Genomic DNA, 18,580 nt, shown 5'->3' with positions numbered 1-18,580 from the left:
CGCAATAGTCTTGAGAATAAACAACAGAGAGAAGAGCAGATGAATAGCCAGCAGCCAATCCTGGTTAATCATAGTCAACAGAGTTTCCAGAATAAAGTTGTTGCACCAGTCGAGCCCAAAACGAATATCGGTCGACATAATTTGTCGCCGTTCACAGCTGCAAGTTTGCTGGAGAGAAATAGTAATACACCGCCGCATTACAAGTTTCATGTGCCAAGGGCGGTGGACTCGATAACTCAGGAAACACCGAGGAGTCTATATGGTTCACGTGTTAATGCTTCGGCGACGTTGCCGGCAGGTAAGGAAGCGCTGCTCGGTCCACGGGACGAGAATCAGATTATCCGCGATAAAGATGATAGTTTAGCCGCCATGATAGCCGCCAAAATCCGAACTAAAGCGGAACTGAAGCAAGTTGGTACGGGTCAACTGTCCAAACCTGTGTTAGGACCATTTCAGGATTCTCACGATCTCGAACGCGCGGCATCTACGTCGACGCCACAGTCCATCGCTTCCTCTGTGGGGAGCCCGCCGAAGCTCACACGAGAGAAGACACCGTGCTTGCCACCGCGGAGAAGACTCTTCTCGAGGTCCGATGAGGATAATCTTCCTGTTGCCGCAACAGTACCAACTCCTGCTGCCATTACACCAGCGGCATCTGTAGTTTCTGCCCGGAACAGCGGCTTCCGCAGTTCGTCTGAGACTTCTGTTTTTGATTTTCGGGAAAGTGATTCCGAGACGGAAATGCCAGTGCTTGAGAGACAGACTTTGGAAGAAATGCGGCGCGATCGCAAGCAATTATCCAAAGTTCAGCCTCCGGTGCCTCTTAATGACGCGATGTGCATGGGGATAGGAGCATCGGATCTCGTGAAGATCGAGCTGAAGGAAAATGACAAGATCACCGAGCTCGATCCTTTCTGGACGACGACCTGTGATAAATTTATGGAGCAGTTGAGAAGTGGCGAGAATAGCAAGAAGAGGGGGAGGAGGAAGAAAGTGGGTGAACCAGAGGATGATAGTAAGGAGGGACATTCCCGCGAAATTGAGATCAAACCCGAGGATATTAAGAAGGAGATTAATGAGGATGAGTCGGTGAGTACAAAGCCTGATGAAAATGTTAACGAGACTGAATTAATAAAAAGTGAGTCTGAAAGTTCCTTGAAGCCTGAAGCATCGATTAAGAAAGAACAAATGGAAGAACCGGATGTACCTGAGGAGCAGGGCAACTCCGATAATGACTCGGACGAGCTTCCCCTCAGTAAACGCGCCTCGAAGAAAAAGAAAACTGAAGACAGCGATGATGATGACATCATACCGAAGAAACGATCGATGAGACGGGGGAGTAGAATCAAACTCGCGTCATCCAGCGAGAGTTCTTCATCGAGCGCGGAAGACAGTGATGGGAGCGATGAGTTCGGAGGTACGTCCGTCGCTCATCGATTACGAAATCGCAAACGATCGGGCGTTGGTGAGGCTGAGGGGATGAAGCTGAGGTCTCGAGAGATGGGAGCTCAGAAGACAAAGGACGTCGGAAAGTCAGCCAAATCGAACTCGCTTCAGAAGCCGAAGCCAAAGCCATTGTTCGGAGACGGGAGTGATTTTCGGCCTGGTTGGGAGGAGGAAGTTTACGTCTACAAAAAATCCCTGCGCATGCCACCACGTCTCATTAATGTCTCGAAACCTTCTCGCTTTCACCGCCTGTCGACATCCCTTCCTGATCTCGATCCTGGCTCTCCGGCATTGTCAGTCTCGATGGATAGCAGTGATGTCTGCCTGCAGAAACGGTCAAATGACAGTGACGTAGAGTCAAACTACAGCTTCAGTGCTGGACTTAGTAAGATTGATGATGAAGAAGCTACATCATCAACGACTATGTCCGTCCCCTCCAAAACGACCACGCGGATGAAACGATTAGAGTCCAATTCGATCATTGATCTACTCGCGCTGAAGGTCGGAGGTAACAAGAAGGATCTGAAGAAGAAGGGTAAAGATCAGAAACCAGGCAGCAAGATCCTACCAAAAGGGAGCAATGAACCCGAGTTATTACCGACTCCTAGTCTGACTCCTCTCATGGGAAATGAGACGCCGAAGACGCCGGGTAAGTCCCCGGCGAAGAACAATAAGTCCGTCAAACCCATCAACGTCACGGACTCTTATCTTCTTGGCTACTTCCGGAAAGAGACTGTCAACAATTTTAGGGATACTTTCAAGAACAACCATGCACTGCCTAACGAATTCTCCACATTCGTCCTGAAGACAAGGACGAGAACTGAAACGCGGGTTCTGAAAAAGCAAGCGACGATCAGAGAAGTTTTTGGCGAGGACAGGCCAGCATCAGCTCCGCCAATGCAGAATCACGCGGGTGACACCTCTCAGGATGATGACTCACAGACTGAAACTAAAGAAAGTATATTGGGTAGGACGAAGACGTTGAAGCAAAAAGTGGTGTCAAGATTGAGGAACGTAGGCATTCTCAGAAGTCATAAAGCGATTATGAACTCCAAACGGCATCTGTTAACGGTCGAGAGGCGGAACCTCATGAAATCACTGGCTGAGAAAAAGATCGATATCAAGAAAGAGGTCAAGCAGGAAGTGGTGGAGGATGGTGAGCCTGACGAAGAGGTCAATGAGGGGGGCAATGAGAGCGCTGAGATCCAGGGGAAAAAGAAGTTGAAGCTCAGAACGGGTAGAAGAAAATTCCGATCCGGATTTGATTATATTAGAAAAAAGAAAAAGCCGATGAAGAAGGATGAAGGAGCGCCCAAGGAGAGGAAACGAGTAAGTGCATTTTTTATGGGAGATTATAAAATTAGATCGAGGGAGCATGTCGTCATGAGAGTCGGGAAGATGACCAAACTTGATCATTTAGAGGAAGTAAAAATCTTAACAAGATTTAGAGACGTTCAACACTGAGATGAGTCTCGCAGGGAAAAGTTTCATTACAAGTGTACAGGTCATATAATTTAATAGGCAAGCTATGGTGGAAAATTTTAAATTATGTTTAAAAATTCATGTTCCAATTCTCATGAACGTAAGGAATTATCAATTACATTTGACAATTGGGAGTTGAAACTTCTTTAAAGTGCCATCATAAACCCTGCGAGACGCAGTTAATACTATTCTCATTGATTTGAGGGTTGATTGAGTCTTGGCAGGATTTAATTGACGTAGCGCAAGGAGGCGGGATATCAGTCAACGAATGATACTGATTCTAATGTTGAATATTCTCTCCAACAGCAAACCCCGGTGAGACCGAATGCTGAATGTGTGGCAGACATTCAAGCGGAAATCAGAACGTGGGTTATAAAGAAAGGGGTGGGAGAAACAGTTCTCCATCGTGCAGCTAGACTCGGATACACCGTAAGTTAATTAAAACTTTTCAAGTCTACAACATTATGATTAAAATTGTAAACTCAGGGATACAAGGGAATAACAATGTTAGAGGATATTACACATCAGTAATTAACGTATTCCTGAGAGTTGTGGATTATCTTGTGGAATTACATGTAGTTCTTGGACGAGTGGGAAAAGGATATCACGGGGGTTGAAACGATTTTCATAGGCTTTTGATGTTTGTTCTCAGGATGTGGCTGCTTACTGCTTGGAGAAGCTGAATAGCCCACCAAGTCCCAAGGACAATGCGGGATATACACCACTTCATGAGGCTTGCTCCAGGGGGCACCTACAAATTGCCAAACTATTGTTGGCGTACGGGGCGAATGTTAGCGAGAGTGCAAATGGTGGAATAAGGTAAGATTTTTTTATTTACGAATATCATGAATGAATAGCATTGCATTGCAATCATAATTAATACTATTTTACTATTGAACATTAAATTATTTATGGTATATTTATGACAGACCGCTTCACGAAGCAGCAGAAAATGGTGCTACGGAACTTGTGCGACTTCTACTGTCGTACGGTGCTGATCCGGTGCTGGCAACTTATTCTGGACAAACACCCCTCATGCTGGCAGTTGACACTGACGCATATCCAATTATCGAACAACATTTGGACGACGTTCAAGGCCGCTCGAGTACTCCATGGAGTTTCTCCGGGCCTTCTTCCATATTCGGTGAGTCAAACTTTCTCTTTATTTGTGGGAATTCCACACATTTGCCTCGGTCAAATTGATGACAGCGAGATTACTTTGATGGATGTTTTTCGTGAATAAATGGCCGTCGGGTGGACAATTTTCTTTGATGTATCACTGTAATGTGGCAATTTCGGCGCTTTTGTGAGTGATAAATCTGTTGGCCGATACGTCGAGATCGGTATCAGTCATTGCCCCTGGAATGCACGCATAAAGTTTTGATAGGGAAATTGAAAGCGCAAAATGTCTGAGGAAAAAAATAATCGAGTCGTTTGAAAATCTGTGTCCCTCTGACTTTATGTACAAGATAAAATGAGTAGAGCTTGAGGAAATGTTGAAAAACATCTGACGTGGAACAATTTTGTCATTCTCAGACGACGAAGAGACGGGTTACGACGCTCTGTTGGAGGCGCCCTCACCGATATTAGACCCTGAGCCCGATGATCTCGAAGTTGAAATGAGCGAGACAAATCTCCCCGTGCTATTTACACTGGCCAATGATCCCGACAAATGGGTGCTACTGCAGGATTTAATGTCGGCAGTGCGAATGAAGAGTCGCGATGCTCTTCTACGTCAGATAAATCCAAAAGCACCGTCAGGACCACCAGTTGTGGCTCATCGCGATGTTATGAGAGAATTAAAACTCCATGATTTTCTTGAGCAGTCGAGGTGCTGCCACCTGTTGAGCGCTGGTGAACGAATTAATGTGAGAGCATCAAAGGTAACGCTTATTAAGTACAATGATAAGGTCAGGTCACTGTTGAATGTTGAGAGAGTCGTTATCAATCTGAGGTGACATGAGGCGCCGCTGGAGAGCACCTGCGGTTATCAGGGGAATAACAGTAGGGATAGGGTAACGACTCTCCAGTCAGCGCCTTCTATGTCTGTTAATTCTAAGGCTAGTGGTAAGCGGGAGGGAAAGATCGGGAAGGTGATGAAACGAGAGAGATTGAGGAAGAAAAATCAAGTGGTGGGGAAAATTTGAGGGGAGCTAGGGGAGATAAGTGCAATTTCACCGCGAGTTTTTCCGGCATAACTTTTTCTATTTTTTTTTTGTGATTTGATTTAGGAAAAATGGCTCGACCGATTTTTGGGAAAATGTTGGGTAATTCGGGTGTTTGTTTCTCTCGTTTCTCGTAATTCTTCCAAAGAAACTCAAAATAATTGCAATAACCGGAACTATCAAGGAGGAAATGATAAAAACTAAGCAGCGACCTGTGACATTAAATTAGTTGAATACTTATCCAAGTGTAATAATCCTAGATAATATTTTATTAAATAAAAACTGCCGTCTCACAGCGGATGATTAAGGAATTTTAAATCTTAATGATACGCTTTTAATAGATGAAAAAACTGCCGCTATGACAATAGTACGTGCGTACGTCTTCGTGAAATGGATTTGCGTTTTTTACAAATTCAATTGAATTTCACATAAACGTTTATGATTAGCGAATTAATTAGTTTCTTTGATTTGTTGAGTGTTTATTGAGGCCGGAGCTTACGTAAAGATGTTGATAGACAATGGGAATTACTGGACTAATTAATCGAGCAATTAATTACCGAGAATGATTGCCTGTCAATTTAATTCAGTGATGAAATCTAGAATAAAATTTTGAAAACTCCATTCGATACTTTTTCCCCTGAGAATTCTCGAAAAAAACGTCAGGATCATTCTTGTTTCATAATTAATTAATCAATTAATTAGTTAGAGCTGTGAGATATGAATTTTAAATAAGCAAATCTCGACGATTTATAAACACCTGAAAGATTATTCCAGACATGAGACGTAAATCACGTGCGCCAACTGTTTTTATCATTATTAACGAAAATGTTACCACAAGATTATTATTTATGTTTATTTCTACGAATCGTGAGTTGCTTAGGTCTAGCATTTAATTGGTTATTATGAGTTTAATGGGTAATGTAAATACTGAGTTATTGATTTATTACGTGGTATAGGATGTTTTAAGTGTTGGCAAGTGCAATTGAATGGTTTTTCTATTCTATGATTTTCATCATTAGGCGATTTTGCGGATAAAAGATAGAGGGAGGGGGGCGGGGATGATTACATTCTTATCAGAGAGCAGCGGAAATTTTCAATCACAAACTCTTCAATTTATCCATTCTGCCCCAGCTGTTATTAAGATAATCGATATTGATGTTATCGATCGCGAAACGGTTTTCGACGGTTGCGGGTGAGGGGGCGGAACCCAATGGATTTATTTATAGGGTTTAAAATAGGAAATTTCCCTGGCTATCGAATGAGAGGTGAATCAGCCCTCTGGGTTATCTATCTCTCGAGGTATTGGGAAAATGAGAGGGACCGATTTTTATGGTGCACTTCGTAAGTTGAGAAAATTGGAGGATTTTATTTTATATCAGTGGAAAATACTCTTGGGAGTGAAAATGTTATCGATCAAAATTCCTCTGTTGAGAAATCATCGTTGTGCAATAATTAATTGGACTGATGATTTCAAGTTATTTATCGTGATTTAGGGATGGCGTGAAAATCCAAGAACATTTTTTTTTTATTGAAATTACGTACTTACGTCTTTCTGTATCTTTGCGGAAAATTCAATAGTAATTCCAGTGACCGACAAATGGAGTTCGTCAAAAATTATAACAAATCAATCACTTAATTTTCTCCGAAAAACAACTGGAGATCTCAAAGGTAAAAAATTCAACAATCATGTTGAGAACTCAATCTCTCCTTCTGATTTACAAGAACAATCTATAAGAAATCCTGCGTATATTAATTAATTAAGAAACTCCTGTAATTAAACTCATCTGAATGTTTAGTTGATTGTATCCTAGGCTATCGTCCTGATAACTAAATAATTCAATCGATATAATCAGTCTCAGGGAAGTAAATCTATGTTTAAACGAAGTAATAAACAACCGAATAATTAATCAGTTGAAAAAAAAAACATTTGATGATCGATTTAATGATGTATGTAACATGTACATGTGTAGAATAGTTGTAACTTCCTGCAGATGTATAAAAACAACCGAATAAATTAACGAATTAAGGACGAAGAAAAAAAAATGCCGAATGAAACGAGAAAATTGATTATCCGACGGATAATTCTGACAAAAGTGTATATAATTATTTTACAAACAATTTAAAAAAATGAAAATAAGAACAAAAATAGATGAATCATGAACTTTGAGATACGTTCCAACTCGATAATTAACAAATTAGTGTACGTGAGTAGAATTAATTAAGATTCGATGTAAGAACAGCAGAAATTGAAAATGCTTGTGTATTTTTAAGATGGAGATAATTAAAGTGTACGTAGAATCGATGATTAAACGTGTAATTTAATGTAGTTAAATGTAATTTTTTTTTTCTCGAGAACAATGGGAGTCACTCTTGTATAAATGAAATTTACTGTGCTATAACATTAATTCGCTTTTTTAATGTACGATATTGGTAGTTGAGGGAGTGGAAGAGTCGATGTAAATTTCTTTCTCTCCTTGAAATATTTGTATTTAGGAGTTGGAGAGGGTGACGTTAGTTGAAGGAACTTTTAAATGTGTTAATGGCTAATGCTTCATGGAGGTGATTTACGTGGGATAATGTAAAGAGTGAAAATATATATTATATATTTAAGTTCAATTTGTTTTGAATTTTCTAGGGAGAGCTGTTTGGCCTCACCGGGGCTCTCGATCTAAATTTTGGCATGATTTTTTGTTTTTTGATGAAGGTGGAGTTGGCACTCTGTGATTTGTAAAAATGGATTATATGGAATTCAAAGCAATTATCGTTTTCACTCTACTGTCTATTCGAATAAAATCATGAGGATTTATGAGTTGTTGTTTATTCATTCCTCCAGTGCTGCAGCTTGAGATTACAACTGACGACGAAAAATTTTTAAAATTGGTAAAACGTTTATTAACTATTTGAAAACGATGAAACAAGGTGAACATGAGATTGATAATTCAATAATTAATATTATTAAATAGACTATAGAGATGTATAATAGGTGTTCGTAATATCTATTCATTTTTTATATTCACTTATATGTTTTTTTTTTTTCTCTTAAACTTTACACTGAGATGCCTCGAGTCCTTCTCTAATTATTCAGGCACAACCAAATATCTGGGATTACAGGAGCTTTTTTTATCTGTCTTATCGATTATTCGGGGAATAACTCGTGGTTCTGCCTCATATTCACTTTTTTACGATCGATCGGTGAATCAAGAGTGCAGTGGACTCGTTTGAACTTAATTTATACGAGAACAAAAATATTACAATTTCTCTTGATTCAGCAGTGAAAGGATATTCCACATTTAATTCATCTTTTCTCACTCCACCACTGAATTTTCACTTTCTTACGAACTATTTCTCTTTTTATTCATTCATAAAAATTTTCCGGGTAAATAAATTCTCGGTCTTTGATTAATGGAAAATGGTCAAAATGGTGAAATGGTCAATGGATCATAAGAGAAATCAAGGAAATCCAACTAAATGTTTCTAATTAATTATTCGCCATTCTGGTGTATATTACAATTAAATCGATAAACAATCGTCATAATATCATTCTTTTTTTTTGTTATGCTTTATCTTGTTTGAATAGTTGTCGTCACCTCAGCTGTTGGACTCCTGGAGGTCTGGGGTCTCTGGGGGTGTAAGTACTGGTCGAGGGTGAAATCTTGTAGAACGATTTCTCGGTTTTGCTTGGGATGATTCCTTTTATCATTTTGGGATCATCGGTCTCTTCTAGTGGAGGCAAAGGGAGGAGTCTCCAGGGCCCAAAAAACGTCATTTTGGGACTTTCATACCCTCAGGGGTTCATTTTGATTTTTGGGGGTGAACGGTAGGTGGAGAGATGCTTTTATCTGACTTCAACTCTCTTGTGACATTCTTTAAATCGTGAATTTTATAAAAGCGAAAATTTTGGAGATATTCATAGCTTTTCCTTAAATAATTATCTAGATTCAATTGGAAAATTTGGAATATCGAATAATAATATTTTTGGAATTGTTTATAACGAGAAATTTTTTCTCTTTTGTTTAATCACCCCGAAATGGTAATTAACATCCAAAAAAACTCTCTTGACATCCTTCCTCTCCCCCAAAAATAAAAAAAAAATTAAACCAATTGTTCATCTCCTCCACCTTTTGCCACATATTTTAATAATGGAAATACTGCCTCATTCAATCCAAACAATACTCTTCTCCGATATCTGTTTTCACTCCGTTACAGGCATAGGTATTTACAATAATACATACCTACTAATTAATAATAAATTATTCGTGGTATTTAAATTACAATAGTATCTCCAGGGGAGTCTCACCAATCATCTCTCCTCAATATAATGTTGCACATAACCCAGTTACTGGCTTAGTCATCTATCTGTACAAAACATTATATACTTCGCTATCCTAAATAACTAACGATTTGTCCTGTGAGGTCAGATAGGATCGTGAGGTTGCGCGATTTACGAGAATTTTCACATTGCGTTGAGGATGTCCAAGTGCTCAGAATGAAATTCCCTTCAAAAATTCAACATTTTGGATTTATTCCATAAAAAATTACGCATCAATTAATTCAATTAGTTGATCATATCAATTAATCAACTAATCGAATCCATAATTCGTTCATTGCCTGAGTAATTGTGCAAGTGCTCACAATGAAATTGCTTTCGAAATTTTTTTGTTTCATAATTTTAAAAACTGATGGATTTATGGCTCGTTAATTTAATCAACCAAAGATCGATGAATTATGCAAATTAATTCGCGATTTGCTTAATTAAGGACTAATTGGATTGGTCGGGTAATTAAGTAATTAGTTGATTGTTTATTCAATTTTCCAGGCGTTTGGTATAATCTCAATTCTTGGAACTCGTGTCATATAAAATATTCAATAACTAGATGATTATTAATTCAATTAACGTGTAATTATGTCGGTCAATAACGTAACTAATTAATTAATTACCGGATTAGGTAATTGCGTATTTGACATTTTTTCCTTTGCAAAAAAAATCCAAAATCATTTTCTTTTAAGATTACGTCATGTAATTGAACACCCTCAATCATCAATATTTTCACCTATCATTCTCTCGTCATCAATTAACTCATTAGGTATGTAATCAACAATTAATGTCACTTCTCGAATTTTATATATTCACGTTTATTCATTCATTAGTTCATTCTCTTTTTTTTTCTCGATTGAAATAAAAATTATTTCATTCAATTACTTAATCATTCATTTAATAATGTAATTAAGGACAATTCGATCACTAACAAGGATAAGTTAACTCAATCGTTTAAGTACATTAAAAAATACATTTTTCTGTTGCTGTCCAATAATTCAAATTGTTTAAAAAATTCTTGAATAGAATTTTCGATGAGAGAGTGAAGAGGAAAAAAATTGAAATTTCACTCGGATTATTAAGGATATCTCAAAATCCGCTGGTCCTACGAAAAAATGTCCCTAAACATTTTTTGAAGGTTTCGAAATTCCCTACAATAAAGTTCCATAATATTTTTTCATAAACCGACTACTTCTCTCCTGTTTTATCCTCAAAAGAATCCGGTAGAACTTCAGACTCTCTCATATCTCCCTCCGTCTCTCAAATCATTAAAACAAATGATAAAAAATCATCTTAAAATATCTCACGTATATCTTCTCATTATAATCCAATTATCCAATATAATCTTCTCAAATAAACACGACAATATCGAGGGTAAAATTACCGTAACGTGTCATTTGTCATTATTTAAAATTCTGTTGAGATTTTCTATTCATCAATTTCCTTGAGGCAACAAGAAATATCGCACAGACGAGCCTCTATCAAAAATTGTGCTAATTTAGGTAGTAATTACCATAGGGAAAGGGTAGGGGCGTTTGAGGATGGCGCAGAAGTTCAAAAGTTCGAAGTATTTCTTGAATATTTTCATTTTCCCATTCAGTTGGGAAATCCTGCTGGGAATTTACTCGTTACGCCGTGGGGGTAGTGTCCAGGGATTCGGACAGGGCTGGCCATGGGGGGCAGGACGTCACAGTTGCTGATCACGAGATGGTACCCAGATGGTGGGTCCAGACTGCTCGTTGATGACATCCTTAACTTTTAGGTAGATATCCTCTGGGGTATCGCCTTGAACGACAGCTGTAAATTCACAATTTCGTTGCAATTTAAGTTTGCCATTTTATTTTTCAACATTTTCTCAAGACCTCCATAAAATTCCATAATTTTCTCCTCATTAATCTCTATTATTACTCCAATCAAAAAATTTTTAAACAATCATTTGAGCTTTCCAATCAAGTCAAAATCGTGTCGAAAGAAAAACGAAAAATATGTGGAGGCAAGATTGATTTATCGTCCTCGAATATTCGAACATTCAAGAATTTATTTCTCACTTCCCAACTCACCGGTGAAATATTCTCCAAACTCCTGTTCCATTTTCAGGGCACGTTCGTACGTCTTCTTGGCCTGCTCCTCAGTCATCCTCTTATTCATCTCCCTGTCGGTATAATTCCGTCATAAAAAACATTATCATTTTAATATTCAAGGATAATTGAGTAAATGTCTGTTATTAGAAAAGTCATTTCAAACTTACATCACGGATTCCACAGACTTCGGTTTTATGAAAATTGCGACTGGATACAACTGGGCAACTTGTAACCTTTTTATTGCATTGCCACTCACATCCAGGATACAGTGTTTACCCTAAGTAACATCATAAAACAATAATCAATTGAAAAAAAAAAACGAGAAATACTGAGATCCCTAGTTTATTTATTATGTGAGACTCACCTTTTCAGAAACTTCTCGCACTGAAGCAACGGATGTACCGTACAGATTGTCATTGTATTGTCCAGCCTCAATGAACAAGTGATTCTGAATGTCTCGTTCCATTTGTTCTCTCGATGCTACGAAGTGGTAATCACGACCATCGACTTCGTATTCTCTTTTACTTCTCGTTGTATCTTCAGTAACAAATGAAACGTGATTAATTAGACTAATTGGTTAATTCCCCTGGATATGGGGGTTCTCCCGCTTATTAAATAATTCTCATTGCATCTCGAAATGCTTCTTATTTATGTAATATGGAATAAAAGGAAACCGATTAATTTAAATTCTATTCAACGAGAATTAATTGAAATCTTTGTCTCTCGTTTTGATTAATTTCTTCATTTTACTGACTGAATTATTGTTATCGAATTGATTAATCTCTAGTTGTTGTGATAACTCGAGGGGTTGGAGGGTTAATTGCTTGATAATTAAATGCTCACGTGGTACACAGCTGCCAAATTTGTCGGGAAATTCCGAGATCAAATCGTCATTGATACGATCTTTCAATGGACCCAGAATAATAACTGGACGCGTGTACTGGATAGTCAACTGCTGGACAGGCTCATAAGACAGGACATTCTCCTCACTGCCTAAAATTTCAAATATAAATCGAAAATCAGCTGCATGTCATAAATTAGTAATTTAATTTAATTAGCGAAATTAGAAAGTGAAATAAGTAATAAGTGGATTAGTTATCCATTTATCTCGAGAACTATATACTCAGGGTGAAAACCGTAGGGGAATTTTTTGTAGCTGATTAAATTTCCGACGAAAAATGTCTTTTGGTATTTTTTCCGAAAATCGATGGTTTTCGAGTAATGGAGTTTTATGAAACTGCGAAATTCGACTTATTTCATTTTACCAATTATGATTCATTTTGCCAATCCTGATTTAGTGAGAGTAATTAAAAATAAATCGGGGGTTAGCAGGGTCGAGTGATTCCTCAGGTTCCTCACTGGGAAGACCCACAGATATAAAGCTCTTCATTAAAAAAATTACGGGATAAAACCATAAAAATTATGAAAATCAAAGTCTGAGAACTTCTGAATTTTTAGCACACGTCGATTTTTTAATTAATGTTTACAGTTATTGCTGTCAATTAATTAACACTTTGCCTCCGAATGGATTCTCATCTTCAACCGCTTATGAAAAAAAATCATGAAGTTCGACAGATTAAAAAAAAAATCCCAGTAAAACAACAAAAATCACACATCATTGATTTCTATTTACACAAATGTCCATTCGGAAGCAGAAGAGAAAAAAAAAATTTGCACGAGTCATGCACGCCACGTCTGTCCCATTTGCACTAGGCGTCTCGTCGCGATCTGCTTAAATTTCCATTCGTGATTTAAAATACTCTCAAAACTCATTAGTTCATAGGGTCCACTCAGTTCTATAATTCTCTCATTTTATTCACACTGACTTACTAAGCTCTTCAACATTCTCATCGCCCTCCTTTTCCAGATAAACTAACGTCAGTTCTTCCATATAGGGCAGTTCAACGCGATATAAAATTTCTTTACTTCCTGCATTATACAATAATAAATAACAATGAGAGAAAAAAAAATATATAAAAAAACACTGAATTATTCTGGGAGTAACATGAGAAGAAATTTACGGGAAAAGTTTCAATTCATTGAAAATGTTAATTTTTCAATTGAAATTGAATTCAAACTCTCATGATTGAAAATTGATAAATTATTCTATTCGATTATAAAAAATCGTGTGAGATTTTCCCGTAAATACCTCCCCCGGCTTTTCCCGGAAAAAATCATTTTCTCCGTGACATAATGGATAATTGAACGTTGAGTGAGTGAGTGAGTGCTTTGGATGATAATGAAGATAATGAAAATAGAATGAATGGCGTTTAAACAATTAGAGAAACAATCTCATATTTTTCTAAATGTTCGGGTGAATAAACTCTGCGGGGAAATGAATGCAACAAGACAATTATTACCTTCAGTGTTTGTGTCGTCCTGGGTGTAGCACAGCATGAATGCTAGAACAGTAATTTCCCAGTTAAGTAATGAGTAATAAACGGTACTTCACGGTGAGCTAAATGTTTAATACGATTATTTCTAAATCTAGCACTTGATTATTATCGCATTCGACGAAATGATCTCCCTAGGGATGCAATGACGATTTGTGGAATTAATAAATTCATTAACTCAAATTGTAATAAATTTTTCAATTATTCCAAAACGAAAACGTTTTAATTGCGCTCATATCTCATCAGGAATTGGTTTTAGAAAAAAGTGTGTAGGAAGTTTTTTGTGGGAAATTCGATTTTCCACGAAAAGTTTCTAGTAAATTTTTTTCGCAAACACAACTGTTGGTGAGATAATGACGATATTATGGGGACATTCAAATGAAAATCATTTGGTTCACCTGAATTAATGATAAATTAATGATTAAATAGTTTATACATATGTACAAAAATTGTAGTAACTTCAATATACGAGGGAGATGGAGAAGGTATTGATTATGCGTATGAGCAGAAGCTGGACTGGTAATTGTGATTATTACGGATGGAAAACTAATTGTTCTTAAGGTAAAATACTTACGAGTAGGATCGTTTTCATTCTCGGGTGTGGTGGGCGACCCTACACAAGCAGGCAAAAACAAAAACACATTTTCACGTATCACAGGTAAAAAAAAAAATAATTTGAAGCACATTCGGGATGGGAGGACGTTAATTATGATAATTATGAAATTAGCAAAGTGGTATACAACGACAGTTCATAATTTTCCAAATTATCTCAATAAATTTTGATTCTACGAGAAAATACCACTGGCCCTTTTTTATGGTTCACAAAATTCTCTTCAGAAAAAGTCTTATGAAAATTTTTTCTAAAACCACTCCTTCGCCCGCTACATCTCAATCCCCGAAACAATCGATTTACCACTTCACTACTGAAATGAACGCATGAATTAAAAATTTTTTTACAAAAATAAATGAAATAATGAGATGATTAATGAGTAATGGCCAGGTCCCAACAGACTGAATTCTCCGTGGCAAGGGCAATCCTGGGGTCATTAATCCCTGGATTAATGAGAAGGAATTTTTCGAAAATCGACAAATTCAATTTTCTTTTCTCCTTCAAATTCGGATTTAACCAGGGGGTGACGATAAAACGTTGCAGATACATCGTGTAACAGTAAACAATTATACATGGATTAACCGAGCGTGCAAGTACGTGCACAATTGTTGGGATTATTTAAATAATAGAGTACTCACGTTCTTGGTCAGAGCCATCCTCAGATTTGTCGTCTTTGCTTTTCATGAATGGGAATTTTCTGCTGAACGAGAAATTCTTCTTCTTCCTGTCGAGTGTTGATTGCTGTGAAACAATAATCACCATAATAATTTCCAGACGATAGGATATCCAATAAAAATATAAATTCCCTGTTAAATTTTAACTTTGAAAAATGATACGAGATAATGAAAATATTTGACAATACCTTATCCAATATAACTGGCATGTGTCCCTGAAACTTGACAGAGCGATCCCTAGCCCTTTGCTTTCTCTCCCATCTCCTGCGGGAGGGGATGATCCCCAATCCCTCTTCATCCCCCTGTGGGGTGACTCTTCTTGCCTGCCACCACTCGTCATCACTGGCATTCGTCACATGGAGAATTTCACCATAACGAAAAGCTAGTCCACGACTTGGCAGACCGTCGTCCTTGTTCGGATCGTAATCAAATAGAGCCCTGAGAAATCGATATTTTTATTCGATATGATTATTCAATGACAAAACGATTGGCATCGAGAGCCGAATAAAATTAATAGATGACAGAATAAATTTGGCATGTCTCTTTTTTTTTTCTCAGCACTCACCTAACGTAAAGAGATTTTTTTTGTGAGGTCCTCATGAGGGTGCCTGTTGTCATATTCTGCTGGGATATTTGTTGTTTGAGATCATGGATCTTTGCTTCGAATCTGTTGTAGTCCTCCGGTTTGTATTGAACAACTATTGTGACCGTTTGTCCGGTTCCCTAGGAAACAGAAAATAATTTCGTTGCTGATAATTACGTTCAATCATTCAAGTGTACTTCAATTATTTTTTTAAATTGATCACCTTGAGTGCGGCCGCAGCCTCCTCATGGGTCGCAGTCCTGAGATTAATTCCATTGACGCTGAGTATCTGATCGCCCCTTCTCAGTTCACCACTGAGATCAGCTGGTCCACCGGCTAGGATGAACGAGATAAAAATACCCTCGCCATCCTCACCCCCAACTATATTAAATCCAAGACCCGATGTTCCCTTATTCAATAATACCGTACGCACTTCTCTGTAATCAAAGAAATTGATAATACTAATTAATTCGTCATCCTTATAAATTCCTGATGATTTTCATTTTTGAGAACATGTTAAGATGACTTTGACCCATGACCCTCACATTTGACCCTCATTGAAATAAATTCTGTGGGTCAACCTCCCCGGGGATTAAGTCAATAGAGACTCAAAATAACTCGAAAATTAATCCAAGAAGTGGGAAATTAATCCGCGCTGACCCTCCAATTAAACCCATTTTTTTACCCTCAAAAAATAAGTGACAAATGACTTTACTCTAGCTTCTCCAAAGTAAATGGAAAAAAAATTTGAGAGTGAATTGCATTAGCGTGGAGTTGCATTAGTACGTTAATTAGTGCCTTCATTGGGGATTCAGAGAAGGAACGAGAGGAATGGCGGAGTGTGGTGCTCTTGACTTAGTTTTCGTATAATGCGAGAGGATTTAGTATGTGGCAATGACGTCGGGGGTCAGCCAGACGTTTTCGACCACTTGACAAAAGCATTCAGCACTATTTCCCTCCAGTGGCACTCCCATTAACAAAAGGACACCTCTGGACCATTAGACCCACCAGTTTGACCTACCAGTTTGACCTACCAGTTTGACCCACCAGTTTGATCCACACCAATATATTTAGAAATGATTTGAAAAAAAACCGAGAAAAGGATTTCATTCGCTTTTTCACTGGGAAATATATTGGAGTATTTGACTTGCTGAGAATTATCTTCTCCCGTGAATTATTCGATGAGGGGTATTTGTGGATCGTAATGATAGTGTTGTATCACTAGTTACGTCAGTGGAACGGCGTGCATAGGTGTTATCGACGTTTGAAACTACAGATGAGAGTGTGGTACATAGCTGTGACCTGATAACGTTCTATTACCCTCTCTTTTTTTTTTTTCAGTGTGCGTAATGTGGATGCACGTCGCGAGATGATAAGCCGCGAATACACGAGCTTTCAACACAAATATTTGTGCTTTATCACCCTCATTAGACTGATAAACTTTACTGATGGCACTGTGATGAGGGTAGGATAATTATAAAAAAATTTATCATCAATTTGTTCATGGTTTTAGTGACATGGGGTTGGATGTACGTGATGGAGGATTTATTTGTGGGTCAAATAGATATCGAGTTGTCAAGTTGAGTCAAGTAGAAGAATCGGTCTGAGAACATGAGTCATGGTGGTAGCCGCCTAATACCAAGCATGAGTCAGGCCCAAACAGTAATATTCGTCATGAATCTGCACATGAGGGTCAATTGTGAATATTAAAATTCTTCGTCGCACCTGATTCTCACAAATCACCGAAATAACTTAATCAGTCCCACAACTTCACCACCGCGACGATCCCGATTAATGAGTGTCATCCCCTGATACGCAATTCACCCTTGAATACCTCCCCCATGTATTTTTAAATCCACCATCCCCCTTCCCCCCTCTGGACACCCCTACGAAACCCACCATCTGCGCGCTAAACCTGCGTGCAAAAAATTCCCGTGCGACGTTGCTCTCACCCACAGCTGTTTTCACCACCACCTGTAACCTCACCCACATCATCAAGTACCACCTATCCACCCAACCACCCCTTGCCCACCCCCCCACGTCATCCTCCGAATAAAACGTCTAAAAATAAAAGGACAACCTTAGCGCTCAATTAATTAGTACCGGAGGGTGTGGCACAGCACTAAAAAAATCATTAGCCAGAGGTACGTCGAGGTCACCAAGAAAATTATTTGACCCACAAAGTACCTCGACTCGACCACTCACATAATAATTGACCCACTCCCAGTGAATCCTCACTAATCACTGAAGTACAAAAACAATTTTTCATCGCGCAAAATACTGTCCTCCAATCGGTCGTTTATCAAATTGCAATTAAATTATTCAGTCCTATGCTATTTGTTATTCAACAATTGCTCTCACCTCGCGGATAGTTTCTTAATTATCTTTCGGGGCTTTTGGTTTATTTTTTCTTTTCTGTAGATTTAAAGGAGGAATTTGAGAAGAGTTGATGAGGGAAACGGGGCCCTCAGGCTTGGGGGCGTCGCGACGGATTAAAGGCCGACGGCGGCAAATACAGCGTCATCGCGTCGCCATGCGCGCAGGGCTCGCCTACTTCGGTAGGGGAATCTAACTGCTGGAGTTACTATCAGAAAGATCGATAGGGAATGTTGAAACTCGATCCACCCTGAAAGACGCAATTTTTGGAAATATTTGGGGGGTGGGCGGGAGAGATCATACAATGATAGTAATTGTTTCGGAAAAATTCGGGGAGGGGAGAAGGCGTGGGAACTTTCCCCTCAGATTACCCAGATGTCCTAAAAAATATGTGGGTCAAATCACTGGGTCAAATGAGGGGTAGACTCTCGGTAGTCCGCTAGATCAAATCTATC

General features: G+C 38.4%; 2 protein-coding genes across 11 annotated transcripts in view; one reads left to right on the top strand and one right to left on the bottom strand.

Annotated features, from left to right (window-relative positions):
- The window catches only part of LOC105268135 (uncharacterized), an 11,188-nt gene extending 3,289 nt beyond the window's left edge, over positions 1-7,899 (top strand). Inside the window, exons 2-6 of the mRNA XM_011307434.1 lie at positions 1-2,775; positions 3,235-3,357; positions 3,581-3,747; positions 3,858-4,072; positions 4,465-7,899. Of these exons, the coding sequence (XP_011305736.1) occupies positions 1-2,775; positions 3,235-3,357; positions 3,581-3,747; positions 3,858-4,072; positions 4,465-4,886 (3,702 nt within the window). The 3' untranslated portion in view covers positions 4,887-7,899. The remainder of the gene's footprint in view (positions 2,776-3,234; positions 3,358-3,580; positions 3,748-3,857; positions 4,073-4,464) is intronic.
- Positions 7,900-8,117: 218 nt separating this feature from the next.
- The window catches only part of dlg1 (discs large 1), a 96,928-nt gene continuing 86,465 nt past the window's right edge, over positions 8,118-18,580 (bottom strand). For 7 of the 10 annotated variants that reach the window (XM_011307266.1, XM_011307267.1, XM_011307269.1 and 4 more), the window contains 12 exons: positions 15,973-16,186; positions 15,732-15,889; positions 15,355-15,604; positions 15,131-15,233; positions 14,457-14,495; positions 13,850-13,891; positions 13,320-13,418; positions 12,333-12,482; positions 11,854-12,026; positions 11,657-11,766; positions 11,469-11,560; positions 8,118-11,205 (listed from right to left, as the gene is read on the bottom strand). In XM_011307266.1, the coding sequence (XP_011305568.1) occupies positions 11,096-11,205; positions 11,469-11,560; positions 11,657-11,766; positions 11,854-12,026; positions 12,333-12,482; positions 13,320-13,418; positions 13,850-13,891; positions 14,457-14,495; positions 15,131-15,233; positions 15,355-15,604; positions 15,732-15,889; positions 15,973-16,186 (1,540 nt within the window). In that variant the 3' untranslated portion in view covers positions 8,118-11,095. The remainder of the gene's footprint in view (positions 11,206-11,468; positions 11,561-11,656; positions 11,767-11,853; positions 12,027-12,332; positions 12,483-13,319; positions 13,419-13,849; positions 13,892-14,456; positions 14,496-15,130; positions 15,234-15,354; positions 15,605-15,731; positions 15,890-15,972; positions 16,187-18,580) is intronic. The other 3 variants (XM_011307270.1, XM_011307268.1, XM_011307271.1) reach the window with 3 other exon arrangements.

This window comes from Fopius arisanus, unplaced genomic scaffold (assembly GCF_000806365.1).
Source record: "Fopius arisanus strain USDA-PBARC FA_bdor unplaced genomic scaffold, ASM80636v1 scaffold00053, whole genome shotgun sequence".
NCBI classification, from domain to species: domain Eukaryota; kingdom Metazoa; phylum Arthropoda; class Insecta; order Hymenoptera; family Braconidae; genus Fopius; species Fopius arisanus.
This window is presented reverse-complemented; position numbering and strand designations above follow the sequence as displayed.